This window comes from Gobio gobio (genome assembly GCF_949357685.1).
Source record: "Gobio gobio genome assembly, chromosome: 8".
In the NCBI taxonomy this organism is placed as follows: Eukaryota; Metazoa; Chordata; class Actinopteri; order Cypriniformes; family Gobionidae; genus Gobio; species Gobio gobio.
This window is the reverse complement of record NC_137114.1, coordinates 46,815,467-46,832,183: the sequence shown is the minus strand read 5'-3', so window position 1 is coordinate 46,832,183 and position 16,717 is coordinate 46,815,467. Positions and strand designations below refer to the sequence as shown.

General features: G+C 41.4%; 2 protein-coding genes across 2 annotated transcripts in view; both read right to left on the bottom strand.

Annotated features, from left to right (window-relative positions):
* Window positions 1-14,787, bottom strand: part of LOC307129909 (uncharacterized protein) — a 29,518-nt gene extending 14,731 nt beyond the window's left edge. Inside the window, exons 1-2 of the mRNA XM_079822710.1 lie at window positions 14,655-14,787; window positions 10,904-11,152 (exon numbers count right to left, since the gene is read on the bottom strand). The gene's annotated coding sequence lies outside the window, so the exon portion shown is untranslated. The remainder of the gene's footprint in view (window positions 1-10,903; window positions 11,153-14,654) is intronic.
* Window positions 236-2,412, bottom strand: LOC307129900 (uncharacterized protein; the record flags this gene model as incomplete). The annotated part of the gene is made up of 1 exon (XM_079822700.1): window positions 236-2,412. The coding sequence occupies one exon, from the start codon at window positions 2,410-2,412 to the stop codon at window positions 1,159-1,161; it is 1,254 nt and encodes a 417-aa protein (XP_079678826.1). The 3' UTR covers window positions 236-1,158.
* Window positions 14,788-16,717: the final 1,930 nt, after the last annotated feature.

Here is a 16,717-nt window from a genome sequence, read left to right as displayed (position 1 = left end):
GCATCCTTGCTTTCCACAGAGGTTTCAACCACACCGTTGACTAACGAGGGTCTTTGAGCGAATTGGGTACATAGGCTTGTTTTATTATGTTCAGAACCCAGGCTGACACTCCGGGGATGGCCTGCCAGGCCTCGGTCCGTGTGACGAGGGGCTGAATTGATACAGGCACTAAGTTGCTGTGAGGGACTGGAGTGCATGTGTGTGGGGGAAGAGGAAATTTGCTCTCTTTGGGTATGTTGATTTTTGTTCCCGCTAAAACACTCTTTTTCGGGAACCCGGAACTGAACGGGGTGGGAAGAAAACATGCATGCCATGATTGTCAGCTCGTCGTGCACTTCTGGAAAGAAGGGCGCTGACCACTGAGAGGGAGCTTGACGACATCCAGGCAGGAGCCACTCGTCTAAGCGGCTATGCATGGTTCCTCAGGCGCAGACCACTCTAAACCGAGCTGTTCACAGCACATGATATAGCTCTGAGCTTCTAGTGACTCAGAGCTCAGACATTTGCAACAACGTCGCAGAAAATTTGCTCTGTCTCTTAAAGCTCTTTTTAAAAGGATAAACCTAAGTACACTCGCTCGGCTGCAGGCGGCTTGTTGGCGAAGCGTTGATCAGGCTGTCACACAGCGGTGTGAGAACAGGGCAGCTTGAGAGCGGCGATCTGATCCGGCTGCTGTAGAGCGACGATCAACACTGCACGTGAAAGGCGGTCTGAGCGGCGAGCTGGTAGTGCTGTGGCTGCTCGAAGCGGTGGCTGCGCGGGCGCGAGCTGCTTGAAAGCGGCGAGCAGGGAGGCGGGCTGATCGACAACACGAAGGCTAGAAGATCAGCAGCGAGGCTGGCTGCTTGCAGGTGAAGGAGGCTTCAATCCGAGTTCCAACAAAGAGACGTTATCTGCCCATTCCGGGGGGCTCTCACCATTGGCTTGCGCATGCCGCGCCATCATTGGTTCAATTTCTTTAACTTTTTGAACCAATCAATGTGCAGTATTCACTGCGTGATTGTATAAAGGCTTCAGAATCGGAGAAAAAGGATATTTCCCCGTAGTGTCTTGTCTTATTTATATTAATAAGACGAACGACGCAGTACTGTATTTATTACAAGTTGTCAACATAATGATTACAATATATAGAAAATATGAGCACTTGAAAGGTTTTTCTCATGTATGAATTCTTTGGTGTCGTTTCAGATGACTAGATGTAGTAAAGCTCTTCCCACAGTCACAACACACATGATCTCTCACTTCATCATGTGTTTTCTGATGCAGTTTAAATTTCTTCAGTCGTGAAAAACTCTTTCCACAGAGAGAACACACATGAGGCTTCTCATCTGAATGAACTATCAGGTGTTTTTTTAGACTTAGTGGCGATTTAAAATCTTTACCACACTGATCACAGTTAAATGGCTTTTCTTCAGAGTGAATAAACAGATGATTTTTTAAACCTGTTGCATCTCTGAAACTCTTCTCACATTGAGTGCAGTGGTAAGGCTTCTCTCCAGTATGAACTCGCTCATGTCTTTTCAGGTGTGGAGACCGATTGAAACTCTTGTCACAATATGAGCACTTGTACGGTTTTTCTCCAGTATGAATTCTCTGGTGCTGTTTCAGATGACTAGATGTAGTGAAGCTCTTCCCACAGTCACAGCACACATGATCTTTCACTTCATCATGTGTTTTCTGGTGCTGTTTAAAACTGTTCAGTCGTGAAAAACTCTTTCCACAGAGAGAACACACATGAGGCTTCTCATCTGAATGAACTATCAGGTGTTGTTTTAGATGTGATGAAAATCTAAAATTTTTGCCACACTGATCACAGTTAAATGTTTTTTTCCCAGAGTGACGGAGCAGATGATCCCCGAGATCTGATGCTTCAGAAAAACCGTTTCCACACTGAGTGCATGTATATGGTTTTTCTCCAGTATGAATTCTTTGGTGCCGTTTCAGATGACTAGATTTAGTAAAGCTCATCCCACAGTCACAACACACATGATCTCTCACTTCATCATGTGTTTTCTGGTGATCTTTAAAACTGTTCAGCCTTGAGAAACTCTTTCCACAGAGAGAACACACATGAGGCTTCTCATCTGAATGAACTTTCAGGTGTTGTTTTAGATGTGATGATAATTTAAAATCTTTGCCACACTGATCACAGTTAAATGGCTTTTCTCCAGAGTGAATGCGCAGATGAACATTGAGAGCTGATGCTTGAGTAAAACTCTTTCCACACTGAGTGCATGTATACGGTTTCTCTCCAGTGTGAATTCTCATGTGTGTGTTAAGGTTTTGTTTTTGTGTGAAACTCTTTCCACACTGGGAGCAGGTGTGCAGCTTTTTGGCTTTTGTTTCTTGAGTTTTGAAGTCACAGAATTTCTTTACGTCATTTAGTTTGTGTCGTTGCTCCTTCACTTCCATCTGGTCTAAAATAAACATATAAAGTAGTCAGAATCAGTTCTGAAAGGTTGGATTCTGAAATCCACTGCCGCTTCAATATAATTGTATATATCCTAATTCAATTTATAATCAAAGTCTTAATCAATATTTATCTTTCTATATTATTATAATAATTTTTAATTATTCTCTCCAGTTATGATTTTGTTTCTTCCATTATATTTTCTAAAGTTGTATTTGGTCTCTGAAATCTGGATTTGTTTTTCATTTCATGTTATATTTCATTTCATATTTCCTTTTACTGAAAAGAAAGGCCAATTTATACTTCTGCGTCGGACCTAAGCCATAGGCTGCGTGATACGCGCGTACCCTACGCCGAACCCTGACGCACACCTCTCCAAAAATGTAACAACGCGTCAATTCTACGCGGACCACAAGCGCTATGATTGGTCTGCCAGAACCCTTCCCTCAGGTCAATAAATAAATAAAAAATCTGCGATAGGAGTGTGGGTGTGTCCAGAAATGGGATGATAGTTCCTTACGTCTGCTATAACACAATATTTTGTAGTACAGCGATTCTTTATGCTAGTAATTAAATACATAGATCCGCTGAGTATAGTTTATTTATTTTCTCATTAAAACCAAAGATGTTAATCAGTAATTGTATATCAAGAACAGGGACACATTAGGGTACATTTCGTGAATGAAGTCTCCACAACAGCAATCGATTGCTCGAGCCACCGCTAGTGAAAACAGCCACGAAACCACGAGCTCCGCATGATTTCACAAACGCATTCCAGCGCCAGATCACCTTATCTCACTTTACTAATCAACTAGAGATGCTTCATTTGTATTAGATACAACAACTCAAGCTGCAAGAAAAGCTGCTCTCTCACTGCTTCTGATAATCCGACATGAATGTACACATTCTACACAACAAGCTGCTTCTTCTTCGGCTGTTGTCTTGATTACACCAACATGCCCGAGGACACTGCCTACTAGCGTCTGCATGTGTAATTGCACATTGACGCGGACAACAGCGCAGAAGTATAAATGCTCACGACGGCGTCGGCTACGCGCATAGCCTACGGCGTACACTCGACGCAGAAGTATAAATTGGCCTTAAGGGTTCCGGAAGGGGCTTGGGTTTCGAACCATTTGACTCCCCGATTGTACCCATTTTCTTGTTATATTGAATAAAATCATGTGTATGTGTACTTCTCTCTCTCTCTGGGGAGAGATTGTTGTATAGACTTGGGCGGCGTCTTGTCATAGCTGGGGGCGTGACATGGGGGGCGGAGTCGGCGTGGGGAAAAACAGTCCATTCCCCCATTATGTAAATGAATGGGGTCAACCCAGTATAGCCTGTGTAGAATAATTTTTGCCGCTCGACAGAGCAAGATATAAAGAAAAACTGAGCCATATTGGGTCAGATTGTCCGTACAGTATCTGTGACTGATAAACGACCCAACGGAATCAATGGCCAGAGGTGTCGTTTTCTCATCAAAATGCTGCTAGACCCACATATGACATGCCAACTTCTTAAATCACCCATTCTTACGATGAAGACGTTAATTTAGTGTTCCTCAATTCAATGGATTAAAAGTATGCATTACATACATTTAACGTTTTAAAATCATCATAAATATGTCTTGTGCTATGATATTTGGAGTTGACAATATGTTGTCAGTAGGCGCGTTTCCATTACAGATTTGCGCAAAACTTTTGCGATATTTTCTAAAAGTTGACAAAAAAATATTGCGAAATGACAGCGTTTCCATTAACTGATGTTATGCGAATAAAACATTTGTTTTCCTCTTGTGATAAATCATTCCAAAAACCATGCTACGTATGTTGTTAGGTTTATGTATATCCCAGCCACCGCACGGCATTATTTTTCATGGAAAGAGACGTGCGTCTTATAGCACTGATGGCAAGGAAAGCACCTTATACTTGAGCGGCACATATGAGGTGTTATGGTAAATTGTGGCATTTTATATTCTATTGTTTTTTTATGAGTTTAATAAAGAACTCGTCTTCTGTCCAAACATACCATCATCTGTAAAGAATGATCGACTTTTACACACGCCAGGTTATTGTGACGCATTGCCACATACAGAGACGAGCGAAAAGTTTGAATTTGCATGGTGGTAACTCAACGTTTTTTTTACCACTTCGTTATTTTGGCTCGGAATTTCGTTTTTTGGAAATATAAACTGAATTTAGAAATGCTTTTGAAATGAAAAACTTTGCGTTTAATAAACAAAATATATTTTTGAAATGAAGACAGCGTTTGGAGTGGAGTGCAAAATAATCTGTTCCCTGAGTCCACAGCCTTTGCTGTTATCGTGAGTGTACACAAATAAAACTAGACAGTTTATAGTTTATAATTATGTCTTGCACTTATCTGTATGGCTGTATGACGGAGTATTTTAAGTTTCAGCTGGAATAAGGAAAAAATTCATCAAAAGGCGACAACGACTTCGTCGGAAAGAGGGTTAAAGAAAACGTAGCCTATTTAGTTTCATTAGGCTATGTCTAAATATTATAATCTTTTAATTTCATATGTTGATTATGAAAAGTGAGCAGCATGAGTAAGGCTACATAATCAGATGCGCATATGTCTGGAGACATGGATTTTGAGCACAACTGAATTGTGTTTTCTAGAAAGTCTTTCTTTAAAATTAATTTCGTTTTGTATAAATTGTATTTTAATTTTGATCATTGTTTAATCAACTATTTGGCTGTAGGCTATATTTAATAAATAAGAAGCAAACCAAGATCGTCGGGAGTGGATAGACCTAGTCTTTGAGCAAGGCTGAAACTATAGCGTCTTTCTGTTTTAATACATTTCTTGAATATATGTCATAATTGAATATATGTCATAATCATGACTGACCAAGATGGCGGCGCGAGTAGATCGCGAGGCTCAGCGTCTCTCCAGATTCTGCAATTTTGCGGTATTTTTCCTGTTCTTCTCGGGTCTGTTCGCACAGAACAGTTGTGCCTTTACATCGTACACCCGCGCTGAGCTTTTGGATATTGGTTTGCGAATTTCCGACAGTTTTATGGACAATCTACAACTCCTTCCTGAGATCGCTAAGACACCGGTGACTCTGCACTCTACCCGGCCGGGCGGAAGTGCACGCAGACGGCGGCGTGATCGTAAACAAAGGCGAGGGAGACGTGGAGGAACGCGTGCTAAGCTAACGCTTACTCCTCATCGGCTCTCTTTACCCAGCATTTTCCTTGCCAATGTACGGTCGCTAGTGAACAAAATGGAGGAGATTCGACTCAGCATCACACACAGTAAGAAACTTTTGAACTGTAACGTCCTAATATTCACGGAAACCTGGTTAAACAGCGGAATACCGGACACCGCTATCGAGCTAGCGGGACGCCACACACTCCGGGCGGATAGAACATTAGATGGCTCTGGGAAGAGCAGAGGGGGTGGATTGTGCATTTATATTAACAAAGCTTGGTGCACAAACTCTGCTATTGTTGGGAGTCATTGTTCAGCTAACCTGGAGTTTCTCATGGTTAAATGTAGACCGTTTTATCTACCGCGGGAGTTCACCTCCACTATTATCACAGCAGCTTATATTCCACCCGATGCTGATGCCAAGCTTGCTATGAAAGAACTTCACGCAGCCATCAGTAAACAACAGACTGATCACCCGGAAGCTGCGTTTATTGTTGCAGGTGACTTTAATCACTCAAACTTAAAGTCAGTGCTACCCAAGTTTCACCAGCATGTTTCCTGCCACACCAGAGGAAACAAAACCTTAGACCATGTCTACACAAACATGGCCGGAGCCTACGTTGCGACACCCCTCCCCCACCTGGGACAGTCAGACCACCTCTCTTTGTTTCTCAGACCCAAATATTCACCCCTCATCAACCGCGTGAAGCCATCAATGAAAACCATCAAGGTGTGGCCTGCGGGGGCAGACTCCACACTCCAGGAAAGGTTTCTAAACACAGACTGGAGTATGTTTGCTTCTCAAGCCACCAGTGGCGCTCACACGGACATTGACTCCTACACCTCCTCAGTATTGGATCATATCAATACCACCATCGACAGTGTTACAACCCAGAAACAGATCACCACATACCCAAATCAGAAGCCTTGGATGAACAGGGAAGTACGACTCCTGCTGAAGTCACGCAATACTGCCTTCAGATCAGGAGATGCACAAGCCTACAGCGCATCCAGGGCAAACCTGAAGAGGGGCATCAAAAAGGCCAAGCACTGCTACAAGCTTAAGATTGAGGGTCACTTTTCCAACTCTGACCCTCGACGCATGTGGCAGGGCATCCAGGCCATCAGTGACTACAAACCCCCCCACTCCACCCCCGCAGCCACTGATGTCAACTTCCTGAATGAGCTAAATTACTTTTATGCTCGTTTTGAAAGAGACAACAGAGAAACTGCCACCAAGCTCAAACCCTCAGCTGACCACCCACCAATCACACTCTCCACCACAGATGTCTGCAAGGCACTGAGCCGGATCAGCGCGCACAAGGCTGCTGGACCAGACAACATCCCTGGACGTGTGCTCAGGGCATGTGCGGAGCAGCTCGCTGGGGTTTTTACAGACATTTTCAACCTGTCTCTCGCCCAAGCAGCTGTACCATCATGCTTTAAACGCACTTCCATTGTGCCAGTGCCGAAACACTCCAGCCCGAGGTGCCCTAATGACTACCGCCCTGTAGCACTCACACCCATCATTATGAAGTGCTTTGAGCGGCTGGTCCTGGAACACCTAAAAGACTCTATACCATCCACATTGGACTCACACCAGTTTGCCTACCGCAGCAATAGGAGCACAGAGGATGCCGTTTCCATGGCACTGCACTCTGTGCTCACCCATCTGGACAGTAAAAACACTTATGCACGCATGCTGTTTGTTGACTTCAGCTCAGCATTCAACACTGTCATCCCATCCAAGTTAATTGCCAAACTTGGAGACCTGGGCATCAACACTTCAATGTGTAACTGGATTTTGGACTTCCTAACTGACAGACCCCAGAATGTTCGATCAGGATCCACCTGCTCCACATCCATCACACTCAACACTGGTGTACCACAGGGCTGTGTGCTAAGTCCGTTTCTCTACTCCCTCTTCACCTCCGACTGCAAGCCTGTGTATGGAACTAATTCCATCGTCAAGTTTGCGGACGACACTACGGTGATTGGTCTCATCAGCAACAACGATGAGACTGCCTACAGGGAAGAGATCCAGCACCTGGCCACATGGTGCGCTGATAATAACCTGCTCCTCAACACCACCAAAACGAAGGAGCTCATCGTGGACTTCAGGAAGGAGTCAAGAGGCACACACGACACCATCCACATCAATGGAATGGCTGTTGAACGTGTCTCCAGTTTCAAGTTCCTGGGGATCCACATCTCGGCGGACATGTCGTGGACGACCAACACCTCCAGCCTGGTCAAGAAGGCTCACCAGCGCCTCTTCTTCCTGAGGACACTGAGGAAGAATCAGCTCTCCTCGGCTATCCTGGTGAACTTCTACCGCTGCGCAATAGAAAGCATCCTGACCAACTGTGTGGCAGTGTGGTATGGGAGCTGCTCTGTTGCGGAGCGCAAGGCACTGCAGCGGGTGGTGAAAACTGCCCAGCGCATCACAGGGACTCCACTGCCTGCCATCGAACACATCCAGAGGAAACGCTGCCTGCATCGAGCTCGCAGCATCCTCAAGGACTCCTCTCACCCAGCCCACAGACTGTTTTCTCTCCTGCCCTCCGGCAGGCGTTTCAGGATCCTCCGGACCAGGACCAGCAGACTAAAGAACAGTTTTTTCCCCAGAGCTGTCTCTTTATTGAACTCAAACCCCCGTTGATCCACTTCCCTCATAAACTGATAACTCTCCTACCTCACATCTGCCTTCACTTTGTTATTTGCACTACTGACTGTTTATTACAGTAACAACTGTTTACTTATGCATTCTGCACTACCACACCGTAACTGGATAATGCTCATCTGCACTGCCGACTGTATTTACAGTAACAATGTTTACATTTGCATTTTGCACCGTACTTCTAACTGGAATATGCAACCACTTTCCACTGCACTTTTACACTTTCTTTCGGATAGCTCTGTCCATAATTTATTGTACTAACTTAATCCACTGCTATATTCCTCATATTAGCCTAACATATTATTGTATACCTCTAACTGTAAAATTCTGTTCAAGTAATAACCGTCTGTATATTTATTCATAGTACATAGTCACCTGTAAATTCTGTTTATAGTAATAGCCATCTGTATATTTATTCATAGTACATATTCACCTGTAAATTCTGTTTATAGTAATAGCCATCTGTATATTTATTCACTGTATATATTCATCTGTAAATTCAGTTCTACTTATAGTAATAACCATCTCTCTACTTATACATATTTATATATATTCAGAACATTTTTATGCCCTGCACTTACGCAACCATTGTATATATCCTGCACTTGCTGCTATTGCACTTCTGGTTAGACCTAAACTGCATTTCGTTGCCTTGTACTTGTACTTGTGTAATGACAATAAAGTTGAATCTAATCTAATCTAATTACAGTAGGCCTATAGATAGTTATGATATTTGTGGTTGCACCGGGTCCGTCATTATAAAGTTACGCCACTTTCCTTATTAGGAGAAAATATATGTTGTTTTAACGACATAAGATCTAGTACATACTTGAGTGGAAAAAAATTATATGTAGGCCCTATGTGAGAGCAATGCGTGACCGTACCATGTGACCTGTAAATGCGAAAAAACTGTTTCCATTGCAGTTTTGCGAAAATTTCCTTTTTCGAATTGCCTGAAAAACCACCTCATGCGAGCGTAAAAACTTTTTTGCGATATATGGGAGTTTTTGCGAAATTGACGCGTTTCCATTGGGCGTATTTTCAATTCGAAATTTCAATTTGCGCAATTTGAAGGGTAATGGAAAAGCGGCTACTGACACACAATATTATTAGAACTACTGACAATAGCAAAAAAAAATTCAACTTTTATATAGCGACAGTCTTCATCAAAAGATTTATGAAGTAGCCTAGCTATTATGTTGTGTAATATTTGTGGGAGCAGCTTCATTTTGACGAGAAAATGTATATATAATGTGACTATCAGCTTGAAGCATGAGCCCAGCCCTTCCCATCATGAAATAAAGAAGACGAATGAGTGATGAATGTTTTGTACATCACTAACCTCACGCATTATATGTGGGTATGTGATCGCTCATCGTGAAAAACTGCTTTAACGAGTCTCGTAGGTTACAAATGTGACTTTATTGGCGTTTTGTTCAACAAACTTTTGCCACTGCAATGAATGAAATCTGTTTTTTATTCTTTACAATAATACCGGCATCATGTAGAGCAAATGTTTAGTTGTAATGGACGTATTGCACAGGCTTTTGGAATTGACGAACGGCTCCGTCTGTTTATTTGGCAGTATAAAACTTCAGATCAGGTTTTTTTTAACTTACTTGAGGTGCAGAACGTCACATGGCAACATTTCGGGACTGCACCAAGCAAAAATAAATCGTAATCATTACAAAGAGTAAAGATAAAGCGTCTAACAAGGTCTACGTGCATTCATTCTAATGGCTTGTTTTCCCCCACGGCATATGGCGAATATGACGTTTTGTGGGCGTTCCCAGTAATGCAGACCAAGTCTATCTATGTTTTGGTAGTATGTGTTCTTTTGATAAAGTTCAGGCCTCACTGACATGGACGGAAAGCAGTGATGCCCTAGTTCTTGTGTGTGTGTGTTACATGTTTTATGCAGGTCTGCTGTTCTGACACCTAGACCCCTTTGCGTCAGAAGAGTGTAATTGATGATATTGCTCCTGTGTTTATGAAGTCCTAGGACAACATCCTATCCTAATCTAGGGGTGTTGCGACAAGCATCCTGACTCAACGATGCCACTCTTGCATATCTATACATGTGTGACTAATGTTTAGACTTTTATGTTTCTGTAGCCAATAAGGAGTAGCCCTTTTGTCAGTGTTGATGTAATCAATGCCCTTGAAAACCGTTCAGAAATTGTATGTACGATAGGGCTGGTAGAGGGAGCGCGGCCTACAAACTCCTTGTGAGACTTAAAGCTGGCTTCTGCTGATGAAACTGCAAACTATTCTTCAGTCAATTTCTCTTTAATTAATTGCACTCCTGACCCTTGGTCTTCATTTTTCACTTCTGGTCCTGGGTCCTAAGCTGTTACCCCAACACGAATATCCAAAAAATCGGAAAACGGAATCGGCCAAGAAAATTGCAGTCCGTGCATCTCTATAACTAATGTTAACAAATGAGACCTTATTGTAAAGTGTTAAAGTATATTTGATGTGCAAAGGTCAGTTCTGTCATTCACTACGATTAAAACTGATTGAATATGATCATTTAGATGCATTTCTCTATCATTTATCATCTATATAGTGATTATTATTTCACAGCTACTAAAGCAGTCAATAATGAAGAATCAAGAATGGACACCAACCTATTTGTTCCTCAGTATCTTCATGTTTTACTCTGGATGGATCTGGATAACTCATGTCTTCAATCTCCTCTTTAATAAACTCCATCTTTAACAGTCACACAGATTTCAGCTGCTACACCTGGAGTTTGTCCTTCTCTTGTAGGATGATGTGAATATTCCCAGTATTTATTGGTGAATTGTTGTGGGAGGGGCTTCACTGCAGGTGTGAACTGTGATCACTGTGAGATACTGACGCCCACAGGACCAGATCTGGAGAAATCAAGATAAGTTACTGAATTTATACTGAATTACCAGAGTTGACCAGACCTGGCTAAAAAAGAAATATATATATAAATATTTTTTTCTGAAGAAAGACAAACATAAATACTGATGAAAGTAAAGATGTATATAATCCACAATTCTTTACAGGGGGGTCAATATGACAATTTTCACCTGAGTTTTGGAGCCAAATTACAGGAGGCTAAAAATTACTTTTTAAAAAATGGCAGCTTTATTTTACTTTTAAACAGAGATTGGTAGGAATATTAGCAAAATCTGTCGACTTTAGCGATATTTGTTAAATTATATGCCAACAGTGACTGTTCAAAAATGAAAAAAAAATCACTTATTGTTTATTGCCCCAGGTTTGCATGCCTGTAACTCAAGTTTTAATGATATCCTAAAATCCTCTTATATTCTGGTTCTTACCAAGCATTTCTTTTGGTTTCTTCATATGGAAAAATGCCAGAGATATGGAGATCTTAATGTGGTTCCATGAGTAAATTGGTCAATTGTTCATTTTCAGTGGTCAAAAACCAAACGTTGGTCACTTTGCATACAGCTGATACTTTTGTCTTTTACAGAGGAATATCTGAACAACAAATAATGCTGAAACTAGAAAAGGATCTCGTTTTTTTCTGTCAACACAATTACATAGAATATAAATAAGTGCCATAAGGTTTTCTCCTCACGCCCCTTACCTTTACCGGTAGACTGTGCTTTGGCAGTATTAGAAACAATGGCGTAAATAAAACCATACCAATTTGAGCCCGAATCAGACCCAGAACATTTTAGTGAAGATGATCGAGCAGAACCTGTTCATTCCTCAAGAGTAAAGACTGCGGATCTAGTGATCGCTACTGAATGGCACTGTTACTTTTGTATTTTTAGAACGATTATAGCCAAATATCTGTCGCAAGAACTATTAACCCAAAACAAACACTAACATTGGCTTTACTAGTAGCCAAATCAAACACAGAACCATGTTTAGCATGCCTGTAGATAAACAATACATAAAAGATCAAAGAATAATTTACACTAATGCCAAGTTCGCTGTTGAGATTTTTAAAAAAAAGTTTGTAACATTAGGTGTTTGTCGGATAACGTTAGGTATGAATGAGCATTTAACAGACTCGTTTGCAGAGCCAAACAGCGTTGTCATCTGTGTACTTCCTTGCTACAACGTACAATTAACAATTTGAACTATTACAGGAAAACACATCGCCGAAAAATAAATCACACTTACAGGTTGTGGCCCGTAAACAGCTTGTTTTTAAATCTATCTTTCAGGACAAGCCGTTGTGCGAATCCTTCATTGAACTCGCAAAGATTGTGGAAGCTTTCCTCCGTGAAATGTGCAGCGGGAGCCGCGCGCGCCCGTTGTGCATCCACACACTGGCAGTGTTTGTCTCGCGCAGATGCCTCGCGGCTAATGTATTGCAAATACAGACAAATATTGTCCATTATGTCACATTTTCCAGTCTTCTCCTCCGACCCCTGTCTGTCTCGTGCTTTGATTTATGATGGGCAGCATATATCTGCTGCAAATGCAACCTGTTCCCCTCTGTCTCATACACACACATGCATATAACATGTATGTTAAACGCACCCCCGTCCCTAGGAAGGCTGAACAAAGTGGACCTGCAATCCGGATGAAAATAACAGTGTGTCGGTGGCATTGCGGCAACAACACTCCAGCCTACTAACTATACCACAACAACGCAGCTGCGGGGAAGCAGCGATACAAAATGGCCTCGCCCCCCCCTTATTTAATATTCTCTGAGGAGGGGTTTATGTAAATATTGGGACTGGTGATGTCAGAGACCCTGGAGGAATGTCTGTGGTCCCTACCGGCCGTTTGCTTTAGTCCTTAGAAATTGATTTCTTTAAAAGCAGATATCTCCCTTTACTTTAAACTTTGAACGTTGTAACTTTGCAGATGTTGTTTATGCTCAAACAGCAACATTACACACGCGCTAAAGTTAGAAAATCGTGGTTTACCACCCCTTTAATTATTGTCAATGGGTAAAATGGTTGATTTGACATGGAGGGCCCTATTTTAACGATCTGAAACGCAAGTGTCAAAGCGCGAAGCGCAAGTAACTTTGTGGGCGGGTCTCGGCGCTGTTGCTATTTTCCCGGCGGGATAAATGGCTCTTGCGCCCGGCGCAAATCTAAAATGGGTTGGTCTGAAGTAGCTTCATTATTCATAGGTGTGGTTTGGGCGTAACGTGAATAAACCAATCAGAGCGTCATCCAACATTCCCTTTAAAAGCAGGTGCGCAAGTTCCATTATGGATTGCTATTATTATGGCGTATTTACCAGGCGCACGCCAGGAGCGGTTCACAGCCGAGGAGACTGATGTTCTTGTAAGAGCGGTGAAAGACAGAGAAGTGAAGTTGTAATGTTGTACATTATGGTAAAGGTGATTTCACAGTCTTTTTTTTTTTTAGTCTTTCAGTTTTTTCAGTTTTTCAGTCGATTTTTTTTCCTGGTTCTTGACGGACAAACCAATTTGTCAGATGTCCTTATATACATATATGTCTTGCCACTATTGGGCAAACAGGTCTTATCCTTAATTATTACAATTAGCCTGAATCATTTGTAAGCTAGATTTATGCCTATTTTTTCACATCTTCGTGGCACACCACAATGATTTCCGTCATCTCATGTGTTAATATTTTTTTAGTGTAACAATTTATGATTTGCAAAAATAACTGTTGCATTTGTGTAGGTTACATGAGCAAAGTGCATGCGCGTTGTGCACGCTATACATTATGGTCAAGCATGCGCCCTTAAAATAGCATAATGAACAACGCGCCACTGACTTTAGACTAGGTTTTTTCTGGTCAGTGGCGCAATTGTTTAATGGAACAGCAAAATAGCACCAGGGATTGTTTGCGCCGGAACACGCCTCCTTTTTTGCGCTGAACCGCCCAGGTAGCGCAAGTTCATTCACTAGTTTAGCGACGTGCTTCTGTGGAGGGAAAAGCGCGCTTTGCGCGGGTGCAAAATAGGAATGACACATGCATCGGTGTACAAAGTCAATTGCGCTGGGTGCAAGATAGGGCCCGGAATGACCCTTTAATTAAATTTAAATGAAGTGAACATATGATTTCTGTCAGGAATATGGAGTATTTTGATACAAGTTAGATATTAATTGCTTTAAAACAAGGTTTGTTCAACTCCTGTCCAAAGGGAGAAACAACAGGACCATCATGTTTAGCTGAGCTGCTGAAAAGCCTCTTTGTCTCCAAAAGTTCCCTGTTTTCCCCTCATTCATTATGCTGATGTCTGAGATCTTCTGTAAAGTGGCACATTAAGCACATTTTATTGGTGTAATAGAGTCTGTGAAAAACTCTTTGCCAACATATTATTACACTCTTAATAATAAACCAGGACACACAACGCATTTCATTACATTGGTCCTTAAACATGTAAACTCTGGAGCTGATTAATGTTAAACTCTGTAATCTGAGAAACATCTCTCACCTGCAGACTGGAAATATAAGGCATCCGAAGAAAATATACGACTTTTGTCCTTCATTCACGATCGTAAGCAGCGTCGCTTTCAGATTCAACTGGTCTCAGCACTCGTGCAGTATCTCGCGCTTCTCTCTTCTGCGCATGCTCAGTGCGCGTCATTTTTCTTAAAGGGGCCGCATTCTTAAACCCCGTGTCCTGAAATATTCGGGGTGCGTTCCATTCGACAGGGTCCCTTCACAGTGTTCACTTCGCTGACAATAATCTCTCATTCGGAATGCCCTGCATTGCAACGTCGTTAAAGAAAGGCAAAGACGGGGTCGTGCAGATTATGATATAACATAAATGTATATTTTAATTTACTTTACTTTCACATTTAAAACCATATACATTTACAAAACACACAGCATGTATCTAAAAAATGTAATCAAAACACTGTCCATTAGTTTTATTAGTTTACATATACCTTTATTGACTATGAACAGATTTGAAGCTGCACCTGTCATTCAATATGAAATACATTGTGATATGGTTCATTATGTATAAATGTATTCTTAATCAATGGTCTTTGTAGTGGTCTCATCTCGTGCGCTTTCTTTCCCAAGCGCAGCTGCATAGAAAACATTCCTGAGGTAAATAAAGTAAAATATAAAAAAATGACAGGCCTCAGCTGCTTCTTAACACTTTTAATTTGTTTACATATTCTTAATAGAATATTCTTATTCTAAAATATAATATGCAAATTGCCATAACCCTTCATAAATACTCTAGTTTGTATAATAACTAGCTATGAATATTCAAATTCATACATGAACTCCATCGCAGAGCAGGTGACGCGCAATGACAGTTGGGGGATTTTCACTCTCCACTTCCTGTGAAGTGATGTATCGATGTTCCCTTCTTCCCTACGCCGTTCGCAGTAGTCAAGTCAAGTCAAGTCAACTTTATTTATATAGCGCTTTTAACAATGTAGATTGTTTCAAAGCAGCTTTACAGTGTTAAAAAGGAAAATAATGCAGCATAATTTTATTCAGCTGTATAGCCATTCTGGAAAAAACGCTGATGTCATCAGTTTGTTTCAATTATCATACAGTGACAGTGTGGGCTTTAGATCAATAATTAGATCAGTAATTTAGTTTAAATGGTTAATTTAGTTTATTAATTAGATTTATTTCGATGTTTAGTTGAAAAATTTAGTGTCCCCAACTGAGCACGCCAAGCCAGAGGCAACAGTGGCAAGGAAACTAAAACCCCATCAGGTGACCAAATGGAGAAAAATAAACCTTGGGAGAAACCAGGCTCAGTCGGGGTGCCAGTTCTCCTCTGGCCAATTAACAAACAGCGTATTATTATTATTATTATTATTATTATTATTATTATTATTATTCTGGCAGCTTTACAGCTCAGAGGTCATAATAGATCGGAATATTCGAGGGACCGGGGGCAACATGCTGGAGACGGGTTTATTGAGGATGACATATCGATTTAAGTATTATTTAATTGTAATATTCGAACAATCGGAATCAACACGCCAGAGACGGGTTTAGTACCCTTTGAACTGAACATGTTCGCTCCCTTTGGATTGGAATCTCACTTAAGATGGCGGAATACCCTCTCAAGTCCACTTCGCAGTCCACTTATGGTCGAATGGAACGCACCCTCGGTGTCCGAGATTTTCGGTTACACTGGGCGGAGCTTACATGAATATTCACGAGTTTCCTGTTTTGTGTTAAAGCGCCACTGAAAATATTAGTGCACGCTCCTCAGCTTACATACAGGTCATGTTCAGCGTTAAACGAAGTTAAGCTCATATTCTAACTGTTATTTATGCACAATAGTTTATATGTATATTGTGTTATGTTGTGTCGTTTGTTAGCGGTTTGATATGATTACAGCCAATGATTTGCCAGAGGGTGTCATAAACGCTAAACGAGCCAAATACTATTTTTATTAAGAATCACTGGGATTGCATGAGTAGACCAAACTTTACATTTACACATTTATGCATTTGGCAGACGCTTTTATCCAAATTCATCATGCATTCATTCACATTTAGTCGGTTCTTGCTTTCC